This window comes from Aythya ferina, assembly GCF_964211825.1.
Source record: "Aythya ferina genome assembly, chromosome: 6".
Classification (NCBI taxonomy): domain Eukaryota; kingdom Metazoa; phylum Chordata; class Aves; order Anseriformes; family Anatidae; genus Aythya; species Aythya ferina.
In genome coordinates, this window is record NC_140303.1 from 32,078,592 (window position 1) to 32,103,972 (window position 25,381).

The following is a 25,381-nucleotide window of genomic DNA, read 5'->3' on the forward strand; positions in this document are numbered from 1 at the left end:
AATATATGCGTGGGGGATAGCTATTCTAGATGTAATCGGCAAGTGCTCGATGTTGGAGTGGGTCCATCTAGGATAGTCGAATTGCAACCGAGAGCAGATAACCTTTCGTGGCTACCAGAAGGGGCAAAGGCACGGTTTGATGTGTAGAAACGGCCTTTCATAAAGCGCTTTATTTTTCTGCTTCACTTCCAAAATTTACATGTCCTCTGGAAGCCTTGTTCAGGGAATAAAACATGGTATTTCGCATTAAATTTACAGAGGCTCAACTGTTCTTGCATTCTTTAAAAGAATTTATACTAAATCTTCCTGGCATATAATGTCACTGTGGGGAGCGTTACAGACTGTGATATAACAATCACTTTTTAATTACTGCGCCATTAATTCAGGCTTCAAAGAGTCTAATTTATGGGGAGAAAGTCTGAATTATTACCCTGTGCAACGTTTGGTTAAACAATCCTTCCTAAAAAAAGTAGCAAACTGGGATACTAGTGAGGAAGCAGCAGCTTATAAACTGCAGGAGCGCTGGCCATCGGAGCTCTGCAGTAAATCTGACCAAAAGCATATTTCACCTCCTTGTCTGACAGAAACTAGTTTGCTCTTTCCATTTTCAGAGATGCCACGGGTACCCAAAGCTTCTGAGCTCCTCTCCGTGCTGGTTTTGCAGCGACGTGACAGCTCAGGCGATGTCTCTGCTATCCCCGTCCTTCAGCTTCGTGGCTGTCGACTTCTACAGACTTTTGTAATAGCTGCAAGGAAAACAACAAGTTTCCCCTGCGTTTAGCTGAGCTCTTTGTCAGGTTGCAAATATTATTATGTTGCTTAGAAATCTATGTCCTGCTGGGAGGTGTTTCTAATTGCCACATGAAACAGCGTGCCAGCCAGTCCCTGTAAGGTTTTTGGATGAGATAGGCCTGTTATCCAAAATACCTGACTTTGAAGGTGAAACGACCTACTGAGTTCAGTAATTCTGCTTAATGTTTCTGAACGGCTTATTGGTGATGCTAATATGCAGCTTGACTTTATTTTCATTAATGCTATTAGGCCTAAGTTGAAAAACTCTGATTTTAGTGAAAGTCGAATCTATCCTTTCTCCCATTTTTCATTGTTTATTAATTTTGTTTAACTTTCTATAGGACTAGAGCTGGAATTGTATATGCATGTGTAAACCCAGTAATTAAAATAAGAATTGTACTACATTGTTAATTTACAAAATGAATTAGTAAGCACATTAGGAAAGGAAATACAAGGATACTTCTATTGTGAACCACAAAAAGATTTGTTCTTTTGTGTAAAATGGATCTGATTAAGGTCAGCCTGTGAACAGAAATGGTTCCAATCTGCAAGTGAAAAACTGCACCACTGTCTGCACTAGAGATTAGAGCTGGCTTATTTTTATTCACATTTGGTCAACAGATGGTCCAACTATTCTGTGGGCATTCTGGCAATGTAGAAGTCTGCACATCAATGACAAAAAAAATATCATACATATAAGTAAAATGTCAGTGGGCACCTTGGTAGAATGAATACCTCACAGTGTCAGCTTCTTGAAAAGTAGCCTAGCTGGCTGGCTTGAAAGGAGAAAACCTAGTAAAAGCTGGTATTATTGCTACATTAGCCGATACCATTCATTCTGATAAGACTGAAAGAACAGAAAGGCTACGAGGCAGACATAGCTTATATAAAAGATAATGTTATTGGCCTCTGGCCAGAGCAGTTAGCTAATATTTGCAGTCTCACTAGATTGTTACCTTAGAAATAAAATAAAATAATAATAAAAAAGATATGCTGTGAGTAATTCTGCTCGATTGCATTTGCAAAGAATGGTACACGAAAGTCATGTTTCCCTAAACACAGCAGGAATGAGCAACTGGCAGTTTCTAGCCTGACATTCCTAGGAATATTGGCTCTTTTCTCAAGGTTTCAGTTTTGATGTGCAGCTTATCTGACAATATGGCAGAAGGTATTCCTCCTCCTCTCCTGCCTTTGCGTCACCCTCACACCTATGCCACAGCATTTTTCCTTTCTCCAGCCCCTCTTCCAGCTGGGCTGCTCTTCCAGCTGCGTCTTCCAGACCTAGACAGCCTAAAAGGAGAAGAACAGAAAACAAAAGTGAGCATCAGAGAAACTTGCATCCACACAGCTAAGAAGCTGTACGGGGGTGAGAATTCATGTGAGGAGGAGAAGCACGAGGAGCTGTGTGTGGATGACACTCCGCAATCTTTGTCCTGAAAGCCAGCCTCTTCATGGCTTGGCCATCACTGCTTCTCAGCTTGCGATGCCTTTCCTCTTCTTACCTGTACTATCAGAGGTGAAACAGGATTTAATTTGTGATCTACCTGGAATGGGCCCAAGTGTTTCATGGGTGCCTGCAGTGGTCCTCCTGTGCGGAGGGGCAGAACTCTCCACTCTGTTCTGCCGCCACCCAGGAGGGGTAGCAGTTACCATTATTCTCAGTCCTGATGTGCTGGATGAATCTGTGAAGATCAAAGGCAACTTCTGATGGTAGCACTAATACCTTGTAAAGTGAAAGTACAAACCTTCCTTCTTTCACTGATGGAACTGAAGTTGATTACGTTTTCATGAGATGGTAATGCCAGATTGTAGCCTACACTTGCTTTTACATCCCTTTGAAAGGGCAAAGAGGGGTGAATGTATTCAAGCAGCTGTGCCTCTATAAACAAATGTACTGGCACACACTGCTGCACCTATAACATAGCGTAAATACTGGTAATGTATTTGACAGCTTGCCTAAATTGCACAGAACTGACAATTGGCTGGCGATACAACAGTTTATTTTGGAATCTGACTGATTTTGCTCCTAAATGACAGTAATTTTTTGATGGTGTTTGGTTACAGTGTTGACAAGGTGAGGTTTTTAGCTGACACTTGTTTTTAATTTTTGTAACTGAGCTACAGTAGGATTTTAACAATGCACCTAATTACTGTGCATATTCAAAAGATAAAAGAGTGCCCTTAATGTGTTATTCATAACATGGAGTATGAGAACATTATAAGGCCAGGATTTCCTTTAAATATTAATTTCATGGTAGCCATGGATGCATTAGGCTCTTCTAAAGAACAAAAACACTGAATGCAAGTCTAAAATTTTCTTCCATATGGTTGACTTACATAAATGTTTTTATTCTCTAGAATGGAGGAGACAGTAAGGAATCTACTACAGAGCCAAGGATCCCCAGGCCAGAATGGAGAAGGAACTGTCAATATCATGAAGGTATATCAGGTATTAGTGACTTATTGCCTGTTTTCTTGTGTTAGAAAAGTTCTTTAAAACAAAAATCTCACTAGTGAGATAAATGAGTCTGGCATTGTTTCCTCTATTTGTTATATTAGTTATGAATGTGTGTAAGTGGCTGTTGGTACCAGCTACTTTTTTCCAGGTGTTTTCTCACCTCAGTTACAGGTTTTCCATTTTAGTTGACATTGTTATTTGCAGTTGTTGCTTCTCACTCACAGTTAGCAGGGGACAGTGAAACTAGTTTTGAAGACTTTATTACTGTGTTTATCATTTTAATAAAGTCATATATTTCAGCATCCCTAAAAGACATAGATGTTTTAGGCAACTTGACCTTCAGATTGTGATGGATAATATTATCAACACATATTCTTACTGGGTTTGAGGTTTCCTTATGAATCTGCATAATTTCTTCTTACTGCTTGTGGTAGGTGCATTTTTCTGTCCTCATCTGCTTTAAAGGGAGAGTCTCAGGACAGATTATAAGAGGGCAATGATTTTAGAGGTTTTAAAAGGAACCAGGTTTGTTTATGCTGTTTATGAGAAATAACACTTTTCTAATGCACTGCTGTGTTCTGGAAGCAGGGAACATGAGGTGGTAGAAAGCCTTTTTTTAGTCTCTGGAAATGGGAATGATATACGTCCCAGTTAACCAGATTTTCTGCACATTAGTTCTTAAAAAAAAAAAAACACGTAATGAAGGTCAGTCCTGCGTTTTCTCTTTTTAAAATAGAATAAGCATTTTTAAAGGGTATGAAATGCTGAAACAATATGTTAAAGTCTGCCACCAGGTAGCAATCCTTCTGATAAGAGATTTTTCATAAAATTGTAGTTACCTTAGTCCTTTCTAACAACCGATGGATCAAATATACAGCCATAGAGCTAAACAGAAATGTGTACTAGAGAGTATTTATCACTGTAATTGAATTTTCATTTTAAGTTGGAATTGAGGGGAAAAGAATCTTTTAGATTAACCTTCCAAAATAATCGATTTTTCTTGTTAAAATGATAGCCTGTAAAATTTAATTCCAGGATGAATTAAACTTTTTGTTGAACTCATGATAGAACCATTGTGCTTTCAGAAACTGGTTATAAAAGCATCTATATTTTACTCACTGCCCTTTGGGATGTGAAAATGAAGCTCAGTTCCCTCCTCCTGGTACAGAGTTTAAATCAATGCTTCCTGCTCACTCCTGCCACCAAACGGTGGGCGTTCTGAAGTGGGCTTGGCCTCTGTCTCTGCCTTGGGTGGATTACGTTTGTCTGTTTATAACAGATGCTGGAATGACTTCATTACCTGCTTTTCTGTGTACTGTTTTACCTTGAAAACTGGTCCAACAAAAGAAAAAGATCTGCCTGGTTAGAAACAAGAACAATTGTTGCTTCCCTTCATCTCTAGAAAACAGCCTCCTCCACCTAGCAAAGTGCCCTCTAACACTTTTTTTCCCTTCTTTCTGGACATGGGCTTTTCTCTGAATCTGCTAGGCTTATTCCCCAGACAGAGCCTAACTCTCTTTTAGAATCATAGAATCATTTAGGTTAGAAAAGACGGCTAAGGTCATCAAGTCCAACCATTAACTGTTAACCTAGAGTGAAGCTACCTCCATCCCAGGACCTTCAAGGACCCACATACCTGTTATTCTGGAGTTGTTTTCAATTGTGTGCTCCACATTGCATACCAGCGTCCTTCTCTTCCTGCTCTCTTCTTGTTCTTGGGAAAGTTTGACTGTTTGTTTTAATTTGGCTCATGGTATGCAAGTCAGCTTGCAGTTTAGCAATTTTGATTTCCTTCTTATGGCCAATATGCTGTTTGCCTTGCTTATGAATTTCTTTTCCCAATTTGTGACTCAGAAGCAACATTTTTTCCTTTCCTGAAGGAAAGTCTACTGCAGCTAGTCTGCTGCATCATATACCAGTCTGTGATGAGTAAAACAGGCATAAACATGGAACATTTCCATGAATGTTGTGGTTTATTCTTCCTGACATACCTTTTGTTCATGTTTTATGCCAAACTTTTCAACAGTTTGTTTACTGAAAACGTTAACGAATGGCTCCATTCACATGCAAAACAGAGCATTTCTACCCTCCTACTGTTGTGTAGGCTAGAGGTGGATTCCCTTGTATGGTTGTTACTCAGTCACCAGGTGAAAACTATGCAGTGATTTAGGCAACAATCACATATAATAGCAAAAGTTAATACTTGAAAGACTCATTGAAACAAATAGTTGGCAATGAATCTGCAATCTAAAATGTTCATAAAGTATTTTAGCATTGAGAACCATATTAATGAAGCAACGTATGAATAATGGATATGTTACTGAAATAAACTGTGTGGAAATCATGGACAAACATATCATTGAAATATATGACGAATTTTATTGCAAATACTTTATTGTATTTTATTGCAATATATACTTTTATTTTGTATAAAAATACTTTAAATATACTTTATTTTATATAAAATATTTTTATTGTATTTTATTGTAATATTTTATTGCAAACATTGCAAGTCCAGTTTTGGCAAGAGGCACCAATATTGTGATAGAAACATTTTATTTCTATCTTTTTCCAAATGTGCTCAGACAGTTTTTGATATATTTATAAGGGTAATTCACAAATGGAGGTAGAACTTGAAAGTACAACCAAGGTAATGTTTCTTTATACCCTGATGTATTCAGCTTTTTGGGAACATGATAACCATATTGTCATCCTGTATTTGGAAGTGAACTATAGATGTGAGCTAACACACGAGAAAAGATTTTTATTATATGAATAGCAAGTGATATATATACTCATATCTATATCTATATCTATTTATATATATATATACAAAATGTATTGAATATATAAATATTAGCATTGTTTTGAAAGCTAGCCTTTACAGTCAAGCAGCTACCTTATAGAATGTGTTGGTAACTGTTCTTCGTAATTAGTATGATATGTTCTGCACTCAGTGCACCAGAGGATCAGATTTTACTGCTGTTTCACAGCCACGTATTTTGTAACAAATGAGGACATGTACTAGGAGATCTCCAGCGTGACATATCAACATATGTCCCATATTCTTTGACACCATGGTAAGCTAGTTTTAGTGTGTGAAGCCTGTTCAAATTAATATCTGAATAGTCATAAAAGATACCTCTGTGCAATAAACGCTGTTGATCTATTGACCGTTGTCTACATATTTGCTTTTTTACAAATCTAATTATTGTTCTGGGATGTATGAAATTGAGTTCTTATTATAATATCAATACGGCTGACTCCAGAATAAATATTGTTGCTAATGAACATTAAATGTTGCATAGTGTTCGTGTTAGAAGAAGAATAATAAGATAGAGCCCAGAGCGTGCAGTATTATTGCAATATTTTGTTAGGTCTTGTCAGGATTCTTACTTGAAGCAAAATATTCTAACCCCTTCTGTAGAGCTAGCTGTCCTATGGGAATTTAATTTGCTGGACTTACAGATGGATGATGTGATTTCTTTGGGGTAAATGACTTCAGAAGCGGGATTGTAAATAAAATTCGTTGTTATCATTCTGCATAATAATATCTGATGGAAAATTCATAATGAATGCTCACGAAAATGTAGATAAGAATATGTGTGATTTGAATTGATGTGAACCATCGTGCTTCTTTCACTTCTTCAAGTTTATTTGACTAAAAGGCTCTAGTGTATAAGAGCTTTTAGGATATTTCCAAGAGGCATCATCCACGTGCATTAAGACCATGAAAGGCCAAACCAATATCTTATGTACTATTTTTATTGTCATTCAAGATGCTAATACTTTATCTAAGAAGGAAAGTGATCCACAGAAATAATTGTGAGCACCACTGCAGACTTTTCTTCCTAGCGTTGTCCTTGTTTTCTGGATATCAAAAACTAGCCTGTTCCCTGCCTGGTCGCATTACTGGGTATCTAGACTCCTACCTGATTACAAATCACGCAAACAAAGTCTTTCAAGTTTTCTTTGAACTCCTTTTGACTTTATCTGTCACTGCATAGTAATCAAAATAGATGAGGAAGGGTGTTTGTTGTGAGTTTATGATTTGTTACAATTCTGGAACCGTCAATATACGCACTGAAGCTCAGAACAGACGTGCCACAGTCACATCAGAGAGGAGAGGAGGGTCGACAATCTGCTGTTTAAAACACTGCATTTGGGAGACTAGATTTTGATTCCTTCATTTGCCACAAATGTCTCAATTTTCTTGGACAAATACATTTATCTGTCCATCTTTTACATTGTCTATAAAAAAGATGGTAACAATACGCTAGTTATGTTTAAAATGTTATCAGTATGTATGAACTGCTATTTCTGGTAACAAGAACTCTTATAAGTACTGGGTCAGATAATGAATAAAGAAAAGAAAAACAGACTTCCGATATTTTTTGGTAAACTTGAAAAAAGGCCTATTTCTCCCAAAGAGTTTTCTTGGCATACAAATATTTCTGATAGAAGAGGAATCAGTTTTGAAGTGGAGCTTGGATGGTCTTTGAGTAGAGTTGTTTTGTCTTATTTAAAAGTGTGGAAGTGAGTTGTGCTCGTTTTACGGAAATGAGCACTTGGGACTAAAACCATTGCAACCTTTTCTGAGCCCCACTGTGCTTCTTTGAGATTTAGTCTCCAAAAGAACACTGCTGTGGGGTGCAGGCACAGTCTTTTGCTCAGTGGGAACTGAAATCCTGAGATTTACACAGCCTGAAGCCCTTTCCTGTCTAACATCACAGGTCCTGTCATCCCTGAACTTCTGTGCTAGGAAATTTATCGAGGAGAAGATTCCCACACTGAGGTCAGTGCTGTTGAGTCATCACCAAACAAAGTCTGGCTGAGAGACTGAATGGGGATCACAGGTAGCCTTTGTAGTGGGATGCTTCAGGTTTCTTTGGCCCTGGGCACAACAGAGAACATCAGTGTGATTCCTTCCAGTTCTTTCTGGTAGAGGTATTTGTCCTGTCTCATTTCTGTTCCTCTGCTCATTTCTGCACCTAAAGCAACAGAAGTGGTGGCAGACAGTTTGAGCAGTTGCAGCCTGGCATTTGTGTGGGCTCTTCTTGCCGAGTAAGGGCTGGCTGGGTGATGGTGGTTCAGCTTCGGACTTCTCCTCAGTCAGAGGAATGACAAGGTTTTGGGAAGGAGTGACTTCCAAAGAGGCTTCTTACATGTAGGTTTCATTGTGCACCATGAGAAGGACAGCATGCAGCCCCATGGGGGAGATCTGTCATGTTTGCAGGGCATCACCACCAGCACAGTCATCTGCTTCTCTGCAGTGGCTTTGAACGTAGGAAAGTTCAGTTCCTTTTCCTGCCCTCTTGCTGGATATGTTTACATGCTTCTGCTTTAATGAAAAGTAGGAAAGGAGATAGATGAAGATTTGTAGGGAGTGTTAATACTAATAACTTCCATACGAAGATAAAGCAATGCCAATTCTGCAAGACCTCCAGCTCTTGCTCATGAAGTCTGCAGTGTTTTGCTGATTGCTTTCTGAAGCAGGTGTCAGCAAGGCGTGACTGCATGGGTGATGCAGGCACATTTCAGGTGGCATTGTTGGGCAGATCAACCCTTTTTTTGTCTGTGTGTTGTGTGGAACAACAAATTTGGAACAGTTGTTGTGGCTGGCACTGGTAATTTGCACAGCCGTTGGTGTCAACAGGTCTTTCAGGAGAAGAAAAATTGTATCTTTTGGCAATATAATTTTATCTTAACACAAAATTATGCAAGTTTGATGTTCAGGCTGCTGATACGTAACATTTTATAGAAGGGGCATGGTCATGAATTGAAAAAAAGGCAGTAGTTGAATTCCCTAGCTGAAATCCACATAGGATTTTTAATGCTAACTGCTGTTGCAGAGAGAGGAAATATATCCTTAAAATTAAACTTATATCTCTGGATTGGAAGGACACACAGGAGACTGCATCAGCCGGGTCCCCTCGGCTACCAAGGAGAATGTTAGTAGGCAAAGGCTGGCAGCTCTGTGTCTCCCAGAGAAGGACTGAGGAGCAGCCACCCACACTCCTGGGACCTCCACCAGAAATCCTGGGCGGTCAGCTACACCAGCCTCTGCTCTCGGGCTGCTTTCCACACCGAGAAACTCAGAGCTAGCTCTGTAACAACTAATTCCTTACAGCTTTTCTTTTGGTAGCCTTTCATCAGTGTGCAGAGACTCTGTTAGATATTTGTTCCCTCTTTATCTAAACTGAGGTTGGATTCTTGCCCCCAAAGGGCACCGATGGTGCTTCTCAGACACTGCTCAAAACGACAACGTCGCTGTAAGGAAGTTGTGTGCAAACAGTTTTCCCTTCCTGATTGTTTGTTTGTACTACAGTAACGAAGCAGTGGAGTTATGTTTAACATAATGAAGTCTCAGAACTGAAATTTGCAATTTGTGTGTCTGTGTTTCTCAGAAAACAAGCTGCTCTTTCCTTCCTGGGATTTTCTATATATCTTTAGTAACAAGCAGTGCAGATTGACTGGTATGATGATACTGTTATGTACTGTACTGATTTTAAGTCTCTGGTTAGATTTTTCTCTACAATACAGAATTTGACTTTTGCTGTATCATTCTTCTAGATCTTATTTTTGAAAGGAGTCCACAAAAATCAGCCCATAAACCCTGCCTGAACCCTGTGCATATGAAACAGGCATAAGGGAAATTCAGAGACACTCAGGAAAACAGGGTGATGATGTGCTTCACAGCCTGGCAGGTGCAGGTTATCCTAGCACATACAGGGACTTCCCATTCATGCACAGCAGGCTGCCTGCAGCCTAAATCTTGCCCTTAATGGTGTTCTTGTGATTGCCTTTTTTTTTTTTTTTTTTTAATTCAGGGTTTGTATCTGAGAGAAGAGCATGGCTCTGACACGCCTCTGCCTGGTAGTCCAAAGAGACTGCAATAACCTCCAGGAGCTCCTAGCACCTGTCAGTTTTCAGATAATCTGTCTGCTGCTTGGAGAGACACCAGTATCTTGGAATGAGAAGGCCAATTTATTGCTCCTTATCTGCATGTCTTCCTTAAGCAGGTCAGCTCCGAGCTGCCAGCAGGGGCTGAGGCTGGCCCACGCTTCGGCAGCAGGAGGAAGCAAGCCTGCTGCAGCGCACTCGCTGTGGGACCGGCACCACTTGCAGCCCCGCTCCAGTTCTCAGCAGAGCAGTGAGATCCCCAGGGAGCTGTTGTCATCTCCCATCTGGCGACTGCTTTCTGAGCTCCCAGGTCTGTAGGGTGCCTCCTGGCTCTTGACCAGAAGATTTTTATAGGCTAGGGACCGGCTGGATCTCTGTTGGGATCCAGAAGTGCTTTTTTGACCTACACAGCATTGTGCATCCTGGGCTGCTATTGAAGAGCTTCTGGTTGGGCAGGAGGGACGAGCAAGTAAATAAGAAGCATCTTTATCTCTCTAATCCTTTTGTGGTTTCTGAGAAAAAAAAAAATAATGAAGAAATAATAAATAGAGTCCAGAAAGAAAATAATAAATAGAAATAAGAAATTAGAAGTAGAGACTGCAATCAGCTGCCTAGTGACAAAGAAGTTGAATTCCAGTTTGTGTTCCTTGGTATTCCAAGGATGGGTTGTGTACATGGCCAAGTCACTTGCTCTCTATTTCCACATCTCAGTTAAAGATATTGCTCCTTCTGCATTTTGAACTGTGATTCATTTATGTTTGTAAAAAGGCAGTTGGGAATGCTGTTTTTTAAATTCTAAAAAAAAAGAAAAAATTCTAGACAAAATTTTGCTTGTTTTCTGAAGAAAAAAAAAGAATGTATTATGTATTTACAAACATTCTCCTTGAAAACTTCTTTAAACATAAGAAAGAACTTAGAAGTATACCAATAGAGGTATATCTGTTCTGGAAATAATTTACAGTACTGATCAAGAAAAGTATATATATTTTTAATTCAGTTTAATGTATTTGATACAAACTATAATAACAGATTTGAAAAGGTGGAGTTTTGATGAGATTGATGATAGTTGTTCCTCTGTTATATTTTTTTGTGGAGATGCATTTTGAGTTTGTTTCAGGAGTTGCCCCAACAAGATTGTGAGACAAACCAACTGTCCTGCAATTTGCAAAAATTACCTCGTTATGTAATAATACACTTTTTTTTTTTTTTTTTTTTTTGGTCCAAATCACACAGGTAGCTTCTTAGGTCAGCTTCAGCATTTGTGCTTATGGTGGGAAACAAGTCAGTTAATACATTGCTTTCATTCCAAAGTACTAGTTAATACTCGTCTTCAGGTATGTTCTTTAGAGCTGCTTTATGGTATTCCCAAGAGAAACCATGTACAGAAAACTGGATCAACAAGTATAAATTCTCAGGAGACTTTCTTGTGGTTAAAAAAAAAAACACTGCACTTAAAGTTTTTTATTTCATTAAAAAGAGTAATTTGGCCTTCATCCAAGTAGTGAAAAGATATTATTTTTTAGAATGTGAAAGGGTTGCAAAGGGAAGAAAAATAGGCTTGTTTCTAGCAATTTAAATCCAGAGTAAATCTGTTGCCTTAATTGCCATCACATAGAATTTACCCGATTTAATTATCATAATAGTTTGGTTTGTTTGTACTTCAGTCAAAGGTAGATATTTTAATACAGTCACTTCAGTCAAGTGCAGTCACTTTAACACGTACAAACTCATTTGTAAAAGTTGAAATGCTGCATGTAGGTTTCCTGTGAAGAAAGATGGTTACTTCAAGGGTGGTGCTAACGAACCAACTAGTAGGAAAATATCTGCGTGAAAAACTATGCTGCAGATTCTTCTCATAAAGCCGTATGAAGAAGAAACATAGGAAGAAGAAACAGCTTAGCTCTTGAATACCTCCTTTCTGCCAATTGCTGTTGAATGTTGCTGCAGCCTTCCATTTTGAGAAGGCAGTGACACAACACAGAGCTGCTGCCACCTTGCCCTGCCATCACCGTGCTTGAGACCTGGCACACAAGGGTCACCTCCAGAATTGTCACTCCCTGATTTCGCTTCTGACAGCTGAAGTGCCAGAGGTGAGGGTGCTGCTGATCCTGTGAATGCCCATTTACGAAAGTCAGGATGGTGTCAACAGCAATATTTGGTCACAGGTTGGTGCAGTTCCCTTTGGCACCCAGGACTGACTTTAATCTGGGGACCTCAAGACAAGAAGCTCCATCTAATCTTTCTGATTTTCTAAGTTCACTTAGCAGTGAACTTCATTGCAAAGGTTTTTTTCTCTTAGAGTCCTTTTTGATCAGAACTTTTTCAGAACTACTTGTTTCTGATGCATGGAGCAGCCAATAAAAGCATCATCAGGAAGTTTATTAATGTGACTGCAGAAGTGCTCATAGGGGTGGTAGCCTGCACTGCTGAAGAGAGTTTTGAGTGAAGAATAATATGTAGTACATTGAGATTGATATGTGAGCGGTAGGAGGCTCGTATCAGAAACATAAAGAAAGTACTTTGTTCTCTTATCCATCACCCATATTTAATCTAGGGAATGTTACTGCTCACTCTGTTCACTCTGTAAGTCAAAACCAGAGATGAAAAAGAAGAACTTTATATGTTCTTCCTGACAACAGTAATGTTAACCTGTGAACAATTTGGGATGTTTGTGTAAAATGTTGTGATATATGTGCATTCCTTCCTTTTTCTTCAATTTTGTCAGCTTGTTCAGAACAAAAGCTGTTGGCTAAACAAAAATATATTATTATTGCATTTGCTGATGCGCTATCAGAAACAAGGCTATATTTTAGTCTACCCTTCCACTGGGAAGAAGTGAAAGAAAACAGCTGAATACATAGAGACAAATAAGCAGCTAAAACAGAAGTTGTGTTTGTAGCCTTATATTGAGAGATCATTTAGATTGCACAATTCAGTTGTGTGTAATTTTTTTTTTCATTGTAACTTGATTGTTCACTTACTTTTTTTGGGGCCTGAGTCATGGTATTCAATTGGATTGCCATTAGCAGATAGAGCAAATAATAATAAAAGAAAAAAGTTGCAGCTAGAACAGACATATTCATGTCACAGTGACATCAGTAACTACTTGTGTACAGGGCATCTTGCAGGAAGCACTTAGTGAATTCATCAGTCCTACTTCATATCGCATTGACTTAATGTACAAGCGTCCTTTATGCACTTCAGGTTTTTCCAAGTGAAATTGGCCAAACAGCCTGTCAGAAGAAACTGCAAACATGTCAAATGGCCTATTTAAGAGGGATTGAGTCCCAGTAAATGTGTTAATTATGATAAAGGAAAAAAAGACTATGGTGGGAGGTAAAAGGAGAGCAAGGTGCCACTGAAAAACAATTTTAAACTTGTTGGAATGTTAAGTCAGGAGTCCTTGGAGCAATTGCTGTCTTTTTCAGCTTCTGCAGTCAAATTATTGGAGCTAGTTGTGCATAGCTTGGGGCTGTTTTTTCCTGAAAGTACAAAGAAACCCTCATGTACTGTTTTTATCTACATTGACAGTCTAAAAATTCTCGTTTCATATTGCTCACTCGCAGTGAAGAATAGTGCTGAACACTAGGAGGTCTGCAGTGGAAATAACACTGAAAGTACATAATCTAAGAATACATCAAGACTGTAGAACGGCCTTGCAAGAAGCAGCATTCAGAATTTATTATTACAGACACAATTCTGTATATGGTTTTGTAAATTGCGGTTCAGGTTTGGAGGTTAAGAGTCTGTCTTTCTGATAGCACAAGAGAGTGTTAAAAGCGTAGAACTAAAGGAATTTACCTGAATTACCAAACTGAGTTACTGACAGCTCAGTACCTATCTCACTCAGAAAGAACTGCAGAAGCTCCTGAGACATGCTCATGAGAAGTGCTAACTGGTTTGAGATGCTGAGCTAGCCACATAGCGTGGGTTCAGTATTGACTGGATTCTTGGGGGCATCTAAGTACATTCTGCTAGTAGAGATTTACATTGTGAAAGTTGCTAAGTTTCTTCTAAAATCAGTCTTTGTAGCCAATTATAAACACAATTTAATTATATGTCTTACTTTTTTTTTTTTTTTCCTGTGTGATTAAAGTATGCTATTTGGAAAAATGCAGGCACGAATCTCTGAAGAATTTGAATTTGTAACCCTTATAAAACCATTGTCTAATGAATTTCAGAGGTTGGAGAATTAAAAGGAAAAAAAAAAAAAAAAAGAACTCTCGCACTCTAGCAACACAATCTTACAATCTGACACCCCAAATGGAAAAAGGGATAGTTTGTATTTGAGGGACCTTTACTGTGTGGCATCTGAAACACTTCACTTCTGTGGAGGGCTTGGGTTAATCACCTGAGAATGATCTCTAGCTGCAGTAAGTAAAGATGTCATTTATAATTATTACTTATCAGTTTCCAGACAAGCAATTCATCATCAAATGCTCATTGAGAAAATCAGCATCTCAAGTATCTTGATCTTTTTTTAATTCGTTTGGTTCAAACAGGATTATGTCACATGTCCTTGTGAGAGATAGCTGTTTATAATCAGCACTGTAGAGTACAGATCCAGTTATATCAGGTTAAAATTAGGCTGTTATATTATTGTAGCCACTTGTCCAGTGAACTTGAGAAGCTGGGTAACCTGTTCTAGTGACCATATAACCACTCTCCCCCAGTGCAGGACTTTGCATTTGCCATGCTGACAGCTATGGCACGTGCTGTGCAGTTGCTGGCTCTTTTAGTTTCATGTCTGGCAAGAGCTCCTCCTGTGGAAGCCTGTCTGCTGCATTAACAGCATTAAAGACTTCTGTTTTCTTAAAGTTTTCTCATTTGTGTAGGCAGTTCCTGCATGGTAACATCTCAAAGTAGCAAAAATTGGAACACAAGGTACTGAGGAATTATATGATCACTTTGTATAATGTATTTGTCCTTACTACTAGAGAAGACTCCTGATTACAATTAGTGCCTAATCATTTTGTTCATTATAAAAAAGAAAATCTAGAATAGATTTTTTGGAGATACCTTTTTATTATTATTATTATTATTATTATTATTATTATTATTATTTGCATCATCTGACTTTTAGCCCTCATTTTGAAATTTTGTAGTTACAAATTGAAATATTTTAAATTGTATTCATTTTTTTTCCGGTTTTCACGCGCACGCGTGTGTGTAGTGTGATTCCTAGGAAGCATCTTAAGAAAGATGAAAGGCCAAGGAATGACAGGCCACACTATTGCAAATAAAACTTCAAAAGTACACTCATTTGTGAGATTGCAGTGGTTAAGAAATAGCTGGCTAAGCATCCCTTTGACATTCGGCTGTTCCCCAGAAAGGTGACCAGACTCAGAGGACAGGCATTGACCACGACTCCCAGCGACTAAAGCTGTGTCCAGAAGGTCAGCCTGTTGCCTTCCTTGGGATGAAGGAGGAGGCAATTCCTGAAGTAAGCACTTTTGTGTCTTTCATCTTCTTGCAAGCTGCTATGTGATCTTTCACATCACTTCAGTTACACTCCTTTATTTATAAACAGCAGAAACACTTCCTAGCTCAGTGTTCTCAGACGTGGGCAGAAGGGGGAAGACTGGCTTTAAAAGTTTATTTATATTCCTACATATTCCAGGAAAATTATTATTTGGAATTTCAATTGGGTTTCTGCTCTCTTAGTTTGTTGTTCTCACTTACATTTATTAATGGAAAGAGGAAGTATTATACTGTTCTTTTCTACTTGATCTAACTGAAAACCAACTTTTTGATGAGTCTCAGTGAGGTCGCTGTCTTGTACAGCTTCATAGATCAATGTCTTCAGTGATTTATATCTTCCCATTGATTCTAGAAAGCTTGCCATTTCCAGACTGCCGGCTGTGTTTTCATCGGTTGTTTTCTATTGGCTGGAGGGCCTACAGCGTTTGATCAAAAGGTTCATCATCAGTGTACTATTTGTTTGATTTATAGAGCAAACAATGCATAGAAATAATGATCAGGCTAGGATGTCATTTTAGATTTGAAAAGTGAAGTTGGCTTCAAAAAAGCCATGACAGTTTAAACCAGTTTGAGAAGCTTCTACGAGGTGGGACTTGATAGCAGGTCTCTCATTAGTTTCAGTGAGATGGGTCCATAGTGAGCAGCATAATCCTAGTTTCCTTTTAAAAAGATTTGAATATTTAATGTTCTTATTGTCTCTTTGTTGACACAGAGCATTAGAGATGTGGATGAGTCTGTACAATTCTCATCAGGCTGCTGAGCTTGCATCCTCTTAGGGTACAGGCATATGTCTTAAACTCTTGGTGCTCTGGGGAGACCATGCCGGGCTGTTGCTTGTTTTTTGGTGTCCAGCTTACTTCCAGAGTGTGGTTTTCATCTGTTACCTTTCAAGAGAAGTGAAGCTGCATTGATCAGCAGGACAACACTTACTCTGCCTTTGCAGGACTTCCGACCCAAAGTATTTTGCTGTTCAGCTTGCAAATCCAGCCTGCCTTTCATTGTGCAATGAAAGGGTGCACAACAGAGACACTGTAAAAGATTGCAAATATGGTCTTTGTTCCAGGTAACTCCAGCAGTACAGGAGTCTAAGGAAAAAGAAAAAAAAAAAAAAAAAAAGAAAAACAAATAAAAAAAAAAAGCAAGCTGTTCCATGCCATTGTTTTCTGCCTTCAGCATGCTCACTCCAGAGCTTTCTGTAAGATTTGATCAACATCATGTAGAAGATGCAAATTTCCTCTTGCCCCTCCCTGTCTTCTGCCCCTCCCTGTCTTCCCCTTGCAGGCAGCTGCCTTTGACATTAGCAGGCTTATCACTTTTAAGAGGATTCTGTCATACCAAAAGCCTTTGTCATCCTCCCCCTTACTTGACTTGATTTTAAACACAAATAGTATTTATCCTGCACCTTTTTCAGATAGGATATGTGATATATCGGGGCCTTTTTAGCCCATGAAACACTGAAACTAGTTTATTATTAAATATGTGAGCTGTATTTAAATACTCAAGCAGGGGTACAGTGTGAAGTATTTGCAATTATTCTAGTGCCCATCATAGCAAAGCAGGATGCGTATTCTTGTTTATGCCACTGGTGTGCAAAGTTCACCAGGTTTTGTAATTAGAAGATGAATTGGTTACTTCTTCAGCTGTTTGAATTACATCAGAGGTACCTTTGTCAATGTTTTTCTGAGTTCATTGAAATACTTTATGTGAATGTACTCATCAGGGTAACTTGAAGGGAAAGGTGTTTAATGGCTCTTCTATAGATGCTTGATCGTTGCTATCAGTTAATAACAATCACACAGAATCACACAGAATTTCTAGGTTGGAAGAGAGCTCAAGATCATCGAGTCCAGCCTCTGACCTAACACTAGCAGTCCCCACTAAACCATATCCCTAAGCTCTACATCTAAACGTCTTTTAAAGACCTCCAGGGATGGTGACTCCACCACTTCCCTGGGCAGCCTGTTCCAGTGTCTAACAACCCTTTCGGTAAAGAAGTTCTTCCTAACATCCAACCTAAAACTCCCCTGGCTCAACTTAAGCCCATTCCCCCTCGTCCTGTCACCAGGCACGTGGGAGAACAGACCAACCCCCACCTCGCTACAGCCTCCCTTGAGGTACCTGTAGAGAGCGATAAGGTCGCCCCTGAGCCTCCTCTTCTCCAGGCTGAACAAGCCCAGCTCCCTCAGCTGCTCCTCGTAGGTCTTGTTCTCCAGGCCCCTCACCAGCTTCATCGCCCTTCTCTGGACTCATTCAAGCACCTCCATGTCCTTCTTGTAGCGAGGGGCAAGAAAAAAACAAACAAACAAACTGTATTTATGGTTCTCATGTGATCAGGATAACACTAATGCTGGAAACCTGATGGAATGGCTCTTTGAAGTCAGTGTTTTGAGGCTTTGTGCCTCCTGGTTTCTGTAAGAGTATTCAGTGATTAAGCCCATAGCTTATAAAATTGATTCTTGATTAAAGTTTTAAAATGGTAATAGTCCATTTCTAAGCTAGCTAATTTTTTAAAAAGGCATTGCTAGAATTGTGATTCACAGTGCTGATTTTTAATTCAGTTATGTTTATGGGTTTTAATTAAGATAATGTTTTGCTGTTAAGTCTTTGAAGAGTAATCAGATATTTGCGCAGTTATTCAAGTTGGACTGTTCTTCATGAAAATACATATTTTTATGTCTAGAGTTTTTGTTGCATGTTTTTGTAGTCTAGATGTTTTGCTTGCTCTATCTCATTCTCTCAACAGAGAACTTGGGCACATAATTAATGGTGTTAGTAGCATTCAAGTGTTCAAATCTAGCATTTTTATAGACATCTTGTAAAACCGAACAGCCGTAAAACAGCAGCAGCTAATAATACCCAGTCTGACTGACTTGTAATAGACTGGGGCACTTCAGAAAATTTTGCTGTCAGGTTGATTCTCTCTAGTTGTCTGTTAGTGTGGGTCTTAAATCAGCATTCAGGTAGTAGCTTGGTTCTCAGCCCATTATTTAGTAATTCAAATATTAGCTCAAGATGAAGAAAGGTGAAATACATCAGACATGAACATATGTTAGCTTTTCGTTAATAAACTGCTTTATATCTCAGTGGCAGAATGTTTCCATTGAAAGAAGATACACTCAATTTTCATTGCAACCTTAAAAGAAGAAAATGCAAGTTACTCTATTTAAAAATGATAAGTTCCAAATTTTAAGTATCTTAAGTGGATGTAGCAGTTCATTTGTGCATACGCTTTTGTAGAACTGGCATAGCAGCATGTTTAATAAACCCTTCATGACTCCATTTATTTAGTTCTGTAAGTTGCAATTTGCTCTGTCTTTTTTTCATTCATATACAAGGGAGATTTGAAGATACTTGCATAGTTAACTTCATTTCCACCTGTGAGTAATGACATTTTAAAAAATCGTTTCAGGAAAAGCTGTCAGAAGACAGTAGGAAATGTAAAGAAGGCATGGAAAAAATTCACACAGTAGTAGATGAAGATTCAAGAAGTGAAAGCAGCAGCACTGAAGAGGAAAAAGAAAAGACAAAATTGCTATTAGAGCGTTTGAAGGCTCTGGAGGTAAGAAATACAACAGTTTCACACATAAAAGCCCACCTTGTCCCCTGCCTCATTCGTTTATTGTCACTGAATCTCCCCTGTAGTATAAATCTAATCTTTCTTAGTTCACCTGTACTCATATTATGGGATATTTCTTTTTTATAATTCATTTACCAGGGATGAATAAGAAACTCAGTCTTAGAATCACTGAAAGGATTTCTCTCTAATGTTGAGCATCATATATCTTTATAAAAGTCTTCATACTTGATTTTAATTCAACTGAGATCATTTAAAGAGAATTTTTTTACTGTTTTTATTTCAATTATTAATATTTTCAGACAAATACAGATGGTTTAACAACTGTCATAAAACCAATGCCGCTTCATTGTAGTTTATTGCTCAGCGTGCTCAAAGACTTGGCTCAAGTCTTTTTACTGCTGGACTGTGGAAAATCTATTTCTTGGTAGACCACAAGGAAAACTGCACTCTTCACATTTTTAGTCCAATGGAAAATCAGGGCATGCAAAGTACTGAATCTTGTGGTACTTATTAATCATAATCTCTATAATTCAAGATGGTTAAAAATTCCTGAAGAAAAAGTTCTAGTTTTGTTAAGCAACCATGAAGAAGGTGCAGGTAGGATTGTAACCACTATATATTTATATATGTATGTTTACATCTATGACCTTCCTTTGTTCTCCCTGATAGAAACATGGATTTCAATGTGTATAAAACATTAAGACTATGCAGAGTTTAATATAAATTAAAACTAGTAATAAGACATTTTGAATTTACAAAGCATTTGCTTCATTCTCTTCCATTCAAGCTATGTTGCATTCTGTGTATTTATAAATGAATGCATTGCAGTGACTGTAGCAGCCTTTTACCTACTCTTGGTAAGCAAGGTCTTCATCATTGGGCCTTATACATTTTCAGTTCAAAGTGATGACTCTCTTGCCATCACTTTTTCTCATCACAGTTTCTATTTTTGAGTTATACTCTGTTCAAAATAAAACTCTGGATTTTTGTTGAGGACTTTGTTAAAAGTAAAACATGGACAGTTATAACCCTGTTTGGATCTAAATACAGATTCTGAAATCTGAAAGGTACGCAAAGTCTCTGTAGTTTTTCTTTCCTTTAAAATAATGAGTAGTTTGTAAAGTAAACACATTTAATATGGGCCCAGAGAATTTGTGGATGTCCCATCCCTGGAGGTGTTCAAGGCGAGGCTGGATGGGGCATTGGCTAACCTGGTGGGTGTCATCCCTGCCTATGGCAGGGGGTTGGAACTAGATGATCTTTGAGGTCCCTTCCAACCCAAGTCATTCTATGATTCTATGAATATTAATTAACCTTAACTTTGCACAGAAACCAACTGCTCAATAGGAAATTTTTAAGGCCCATAAACCACTGATAAATATACAGTTTACTATCATCCTGCTTTATCTGTCAGTGGAGGATGACTGTATGTTCTTTGTGGTCTTTAATTTTCAAATACGCGTGACTTGTGTTTACTTGGCCAGAATCTTAATCAGTCTGCATGACAGTTTCAGTTCTTTATGTCCCCAGTTAATAGGAAGTTGTTCAGCAATGTCACGGCCTTTATCAGTTGTGGCAAACTGCCCAGATATGTAACATAACATAATGGACAGACAGAATCTAGGCCTGGAAGGTGAGTGAACAGATCCCCTCACTGATGTCAGTGCTGTGCAGTGGCTTGTTAAAAAAGCACTTATTAGTGAATGCCAATACTTCAATAATTAATCTACATAAGTAGTCTAAGTAGCTATCAAAGTTGAAGGATGAACTGTAGGACTATCATTAATTGTAGCCCAAGATAATTAAAACAAAGTGTTGTTAATTGTGTGTTGTTTAATGGCATATATTCTCGCACTTGTTTTTTCTTGTGAGGAATATAAATTGTAATGTCAAAGACTCTATGGTTTATTAATTGAGACATACTTTTTTTTTTTTAAAGTTATATGCAATTAGGAGTTCTAATCCTTTACTATTTGCAAAGCAATTACTCTAAATATTTTATTAGTCTTTATAAAAAGGAACGAAAAATTGCTGTTTGCTAGTTCCTGTGCAGTGGGTGTCAGAATCTTTAATCTTACTTTACATTATTAGATGTTACAGTATGATACACAATTAATAAAATCAACAAGACTAGTAAAATACTTAGTAAAGTTGGTCCTCCATCTGTGCACTGTAGAATCTGAACACTGCATATAAACAGAACTACTGAAAAGAGTGAAAATGTGGGGCCTAACTCATTAAAGCCTCTTACTATAATTTCAGGAATATCAGCACTTTTAAAAATCTATTAATATGTCTTCGTATAATTTATTTATTTTTTTAAGTTAGTTTGGTTTTCCTGTCCATGTTACCAGTTTAACCCATGTAGCCTGGTCTGTTAGAGCATTCCATCCTCCCTCCCTCCCTGTCCTACTGCTGGGGTGCACTTCTCCTGAAATGAGGGCCTGTGTGTACGTATGTATATATAAAGGGATACTATAATGTCCATGTGGGGAAAAGTGTGATGAATTGGTGTAATGTTTTTATTATAGAAAGGTTTTTATTCAGTAGTTAAGTTTTTTTCCTGATTAATATGTTCTCTTGACTGGTGATATTCAAAGAAACAAAAAAAAAAATTGGATAAGTCCAAGCTGATTTTCAAGTGAATGAAGAGAAAAAGAGAAAAGCCATCCAGCACAGGAATAAATGGACAGTTCAGCCAGTACATATATAAGATAATAAATTGTTTTTTTTTTGTTTGTTTGTTTCTTTGTTTTTAATACCTACATGGGGAAAAAAAACCTCCTGATCCATGCATGAAATAGTTTTTATCCCATCCTTTGTCAATTACTCCTATGGTAGACATGAGGTGAATGGTGGTTTTCTCCAGGAAGTTCTGGCAAGGTGAAGAGAACTGCAGTCATCTTGGACTGTCAGATACTGACCAGCAAATTATTGGCTTCAAGTGGAATAAAGGGCTTAGGCTTCATTTTCAGAGAAAAACTTTCTTTAAATGACTTCCTTATCAGTGGAGCTGTATTTAACATTTCTTTTCTTATACTCGGATGCTGTCAAATGTATTGCCAAATAAATGTCTGTAATATGTTTTAGGTTTATTAAATTCTGTTTAACCTAGAAATTTTCTCACTGAACAGTAAAAACCAGTATAATACAGTGTCTTTGTAGTCAGCCCAAGTGAAAGCTATCATATACTTCGATAAGAAATATATACACATATTCCCCAATTGCTCCTTTTACCTGTAATCTTTTTACATTCTTTATCGTTTACAGCAAATTCTATTTCCACTCTACTGACTGATAAATACCATACGTTTCTAATCAAATGAAACAGGTGACAAATAACAAATGGTTCATACAGTCTTGTATTCCGTTTTATGTAGTTGAAATTAATTGTGATTTCCTGGATATCAAAACTACTTTGTGCCTTCAGCATTTTTAGTTGGCTGTTCATGAAATGCCACTTAATTTACTTCAGCAGTTGTTATGATCAAATGCCTTAAAACTCTTACAAAGAAAAAAAAATCCTTGATAACTCTGTGTATTTGGAGTGCTGCAAAAAATGAAATGTTAACGAAGTACAGGGAATAACATCAACTCCTCGGTGGAATTTCATTTTTTAATCTGTTTTCATCAGCAGAAGGATTGCATTCTTTTATGTTTTGTTTTTGAAACCAGTAGCCAGCATGTACAAGAAATATAAATTATTCTGGACATGCATCAACCCCTGTATAATGATTTCAAGTATATATATATATATATATGAAATTACATTAAAACAATATTATTGCTTTTCCAAAGTCATATGCATGTAAGTTGGGAAATTTTCACAAAGACTTTATTTGACCTCCTGGGGACGATGGGTATTACACAGACTCAAACTGCAAGATTTTATACTATTACTTTCCCTGTGACAGCCTTTTTCCAGCAAGAACAGATTACACAGTCACAGTGCACAGAGGAAAACTTTGGGAATATTCTACATTTGAAAATCATTATCTGTCTCCTGAGACAAGGGCTTCATTATCCAACATGGATACGGGCTCTTTGCCCCAATTTAGCCTTAAATGACAGAGCTACAGGCTGCCCAAGCACCTGCATAATTGCAAGTGACTTAAACTGATATACTGAGTTAGTGTCAGTCTTAATCTAAACATGTCTGTAAAAGCCATAGTTACTTTGATTTAAAAAATTTAATCAGTGATAAATAGTGTGTCAGCTTTGAAGGCTTATTAAAGTCTGTCATTTGCACAGACATTTATGTGGTGACGATAATTCAGCATGAATTAACTATGTCTAACTGTATGAAATGTTTGAGCTCTTCCAGACTTCCTTCTTTGCCATTGCAGTACTGCAACTTTCTTTTCAAAGCAACTTTCTTTTCACAGTATTTGCTTTTGAATTTATTATCGCAAATCAACCTGAGGGCTCAGTCATCCCCACAGTAAAGTTTTTGCTTATGTTCAGATATAACTTCTGTGTTGCAGTTTGTGCCCATTGCCTCTTGTCTTGTCACTGGGCACCACTGAGAAGAGTCTGGACCCATCGTCTTGACACCCTCCCTCCAGATACTTATACACATTGATCAGATCCCCCCTGAGCCTTTTCTTATCCAGGCTGAGCAAGCCCAGCTCCCTCAGCCTTTCCTCATATGAAAGATGCTCCTTTGCCAGTAAAAAAAAAAAATTTCTTGATACTGTGTCCTTTCACACAGTCCATGTCCCCTCAATTCTTCAAAAAGAAAGGGGATTGTGAGTCAAGGTGGGATGAAAACTCAAGAAGACTGGATTCAGTTCCTGTCTCAGCTCCAGATTTCCTGCATCCTTTTACAGACTATTTTACTTCTACCTTGGTACTACACCTGGAGGCAAGCAAAGAGCTAGAATGGGGCATGCAGTCAAGTGCCTTGGGAAGCTGGTTGGTTTTGCCTAGCCTCTTCTGTCTGTACGTACTCTTTTACTTAAAAACATGGAACTGGAAACAACTCCGGCCATAATACCCTGGTTCAGTCTGGTAGGGTAACATTTTACACATGAAACAAAGAGGAAAATGGACAACTTTGGCAGAATTAAGGTTTCAAGTCTGGATGTGTCTATCCAGCCATTACCACATACAAGGAAAATCTAAACTATAGATCCTAGATCCATTCTGCAGGGTAGGAAAAAAAAAAAAAAAGTGGTTTCAGTGGTTGCCCTGGTTTGCTGACTACGCTTACTTCCCTTCCAGACCTTCTGCAATGGGAACTAATTCTGTTGGCCTCAAAAACTAATGATTGAAGGCTGCTCACAACCTTGCAGCACGGCACCAAATTGCAAGCCACTGGAGTAGCATTAAATTGTAACGTTGAAGTTATCAAATGAAAAGCCTAATTCATGTGTGAAAATCTCATTGCTTGCGGGTGAGTGAGACTCAATGAAAGTTTCAGCAAACTAAGCTGCAGTAGAACCAATATCCGCTAGGGAAGAGTCAAGGAAATACTCTGATTTTAATTATGAAATTCTGCCCTCTTGTCCTTTTGCAGTTCATCATAGAAAGATGTGTTTTGTTTTAATAAATTGAGCTTTTGGGACAAAACTCACTCAGGATAATAAGCTAAATGTTCAAATATATTAGAGGGGCAATTTCCCTTGTATCATCACCATTAAACAAATGAGAAAGTATGTCAAGTATTTCCCATATTATGCTTTTATTACCCTGTAGAAGAAGAGACACATGGTATTAACAAACTGAGATGAAAAAGAGATACGAGAAGGTGACTTAATTCCTTTGGGCGTGTTGAAAAGAGAGCCTTATTTTGGCATTGTGTGATTTTTGTTTTGCTTTTACATGGTTTTCCTGTTTTTTCTCATTTTCCATGTACTACAATGTCAATTGTAAAGACAATTAATAATTGTATCATTTTATGTGAAAAGAAACATGCAATATCTAAGTGCATTTAAACTGATTCAGCCAGAGGCCTCTTCTTAGCCCAATGCCTTGACAATCCACATAAATAGATTCAATATGCTGATCACCAAAGGCCAACCTACTTAATCCTAATTATTGGATTATTTTACTTTTAAATCTTCCTTCCTTTTAAATCTCTCCTCGTAGGAGACTTTTATAATTTGTTTTCTGAACTGTGCCTAAGAAGTCTTTTTTTTTTTTTTTTTTTCCTTAATAAATAGGATCAG

The 25,381-nt window shown here is 38.0% G+C and overlaps 1 protein-coding gene across 18 annotated transcripts in view; it reads left to right on the top strand.

The window, feature by feature from the left end:
- NCKAP5 (NCK associated protein 5) overlaps positions 1-25,381 on the top strand; it is a 435,525-nt gene that overhangs the window by 294,406 nt on the left and 115,738 nt on the right. For all 18 annotated transcript variants that reach the window (XM_084524282.1, XM_084524281.1, XM_084524266.1 and 15 more), the window contains 2 exons: positions 3,151-3,241; positions 19,044-19,193. In XM_084524282.1, coding sequence (XP_084380408.1) covers positions 3,151-3,241; positions 19,044-19,193 — 241 coding nt within the window. The remainder of the gene's footprint in view (positions 1-3,150; positions 3,242-19,043; positions 19,194-25,381) is intronic.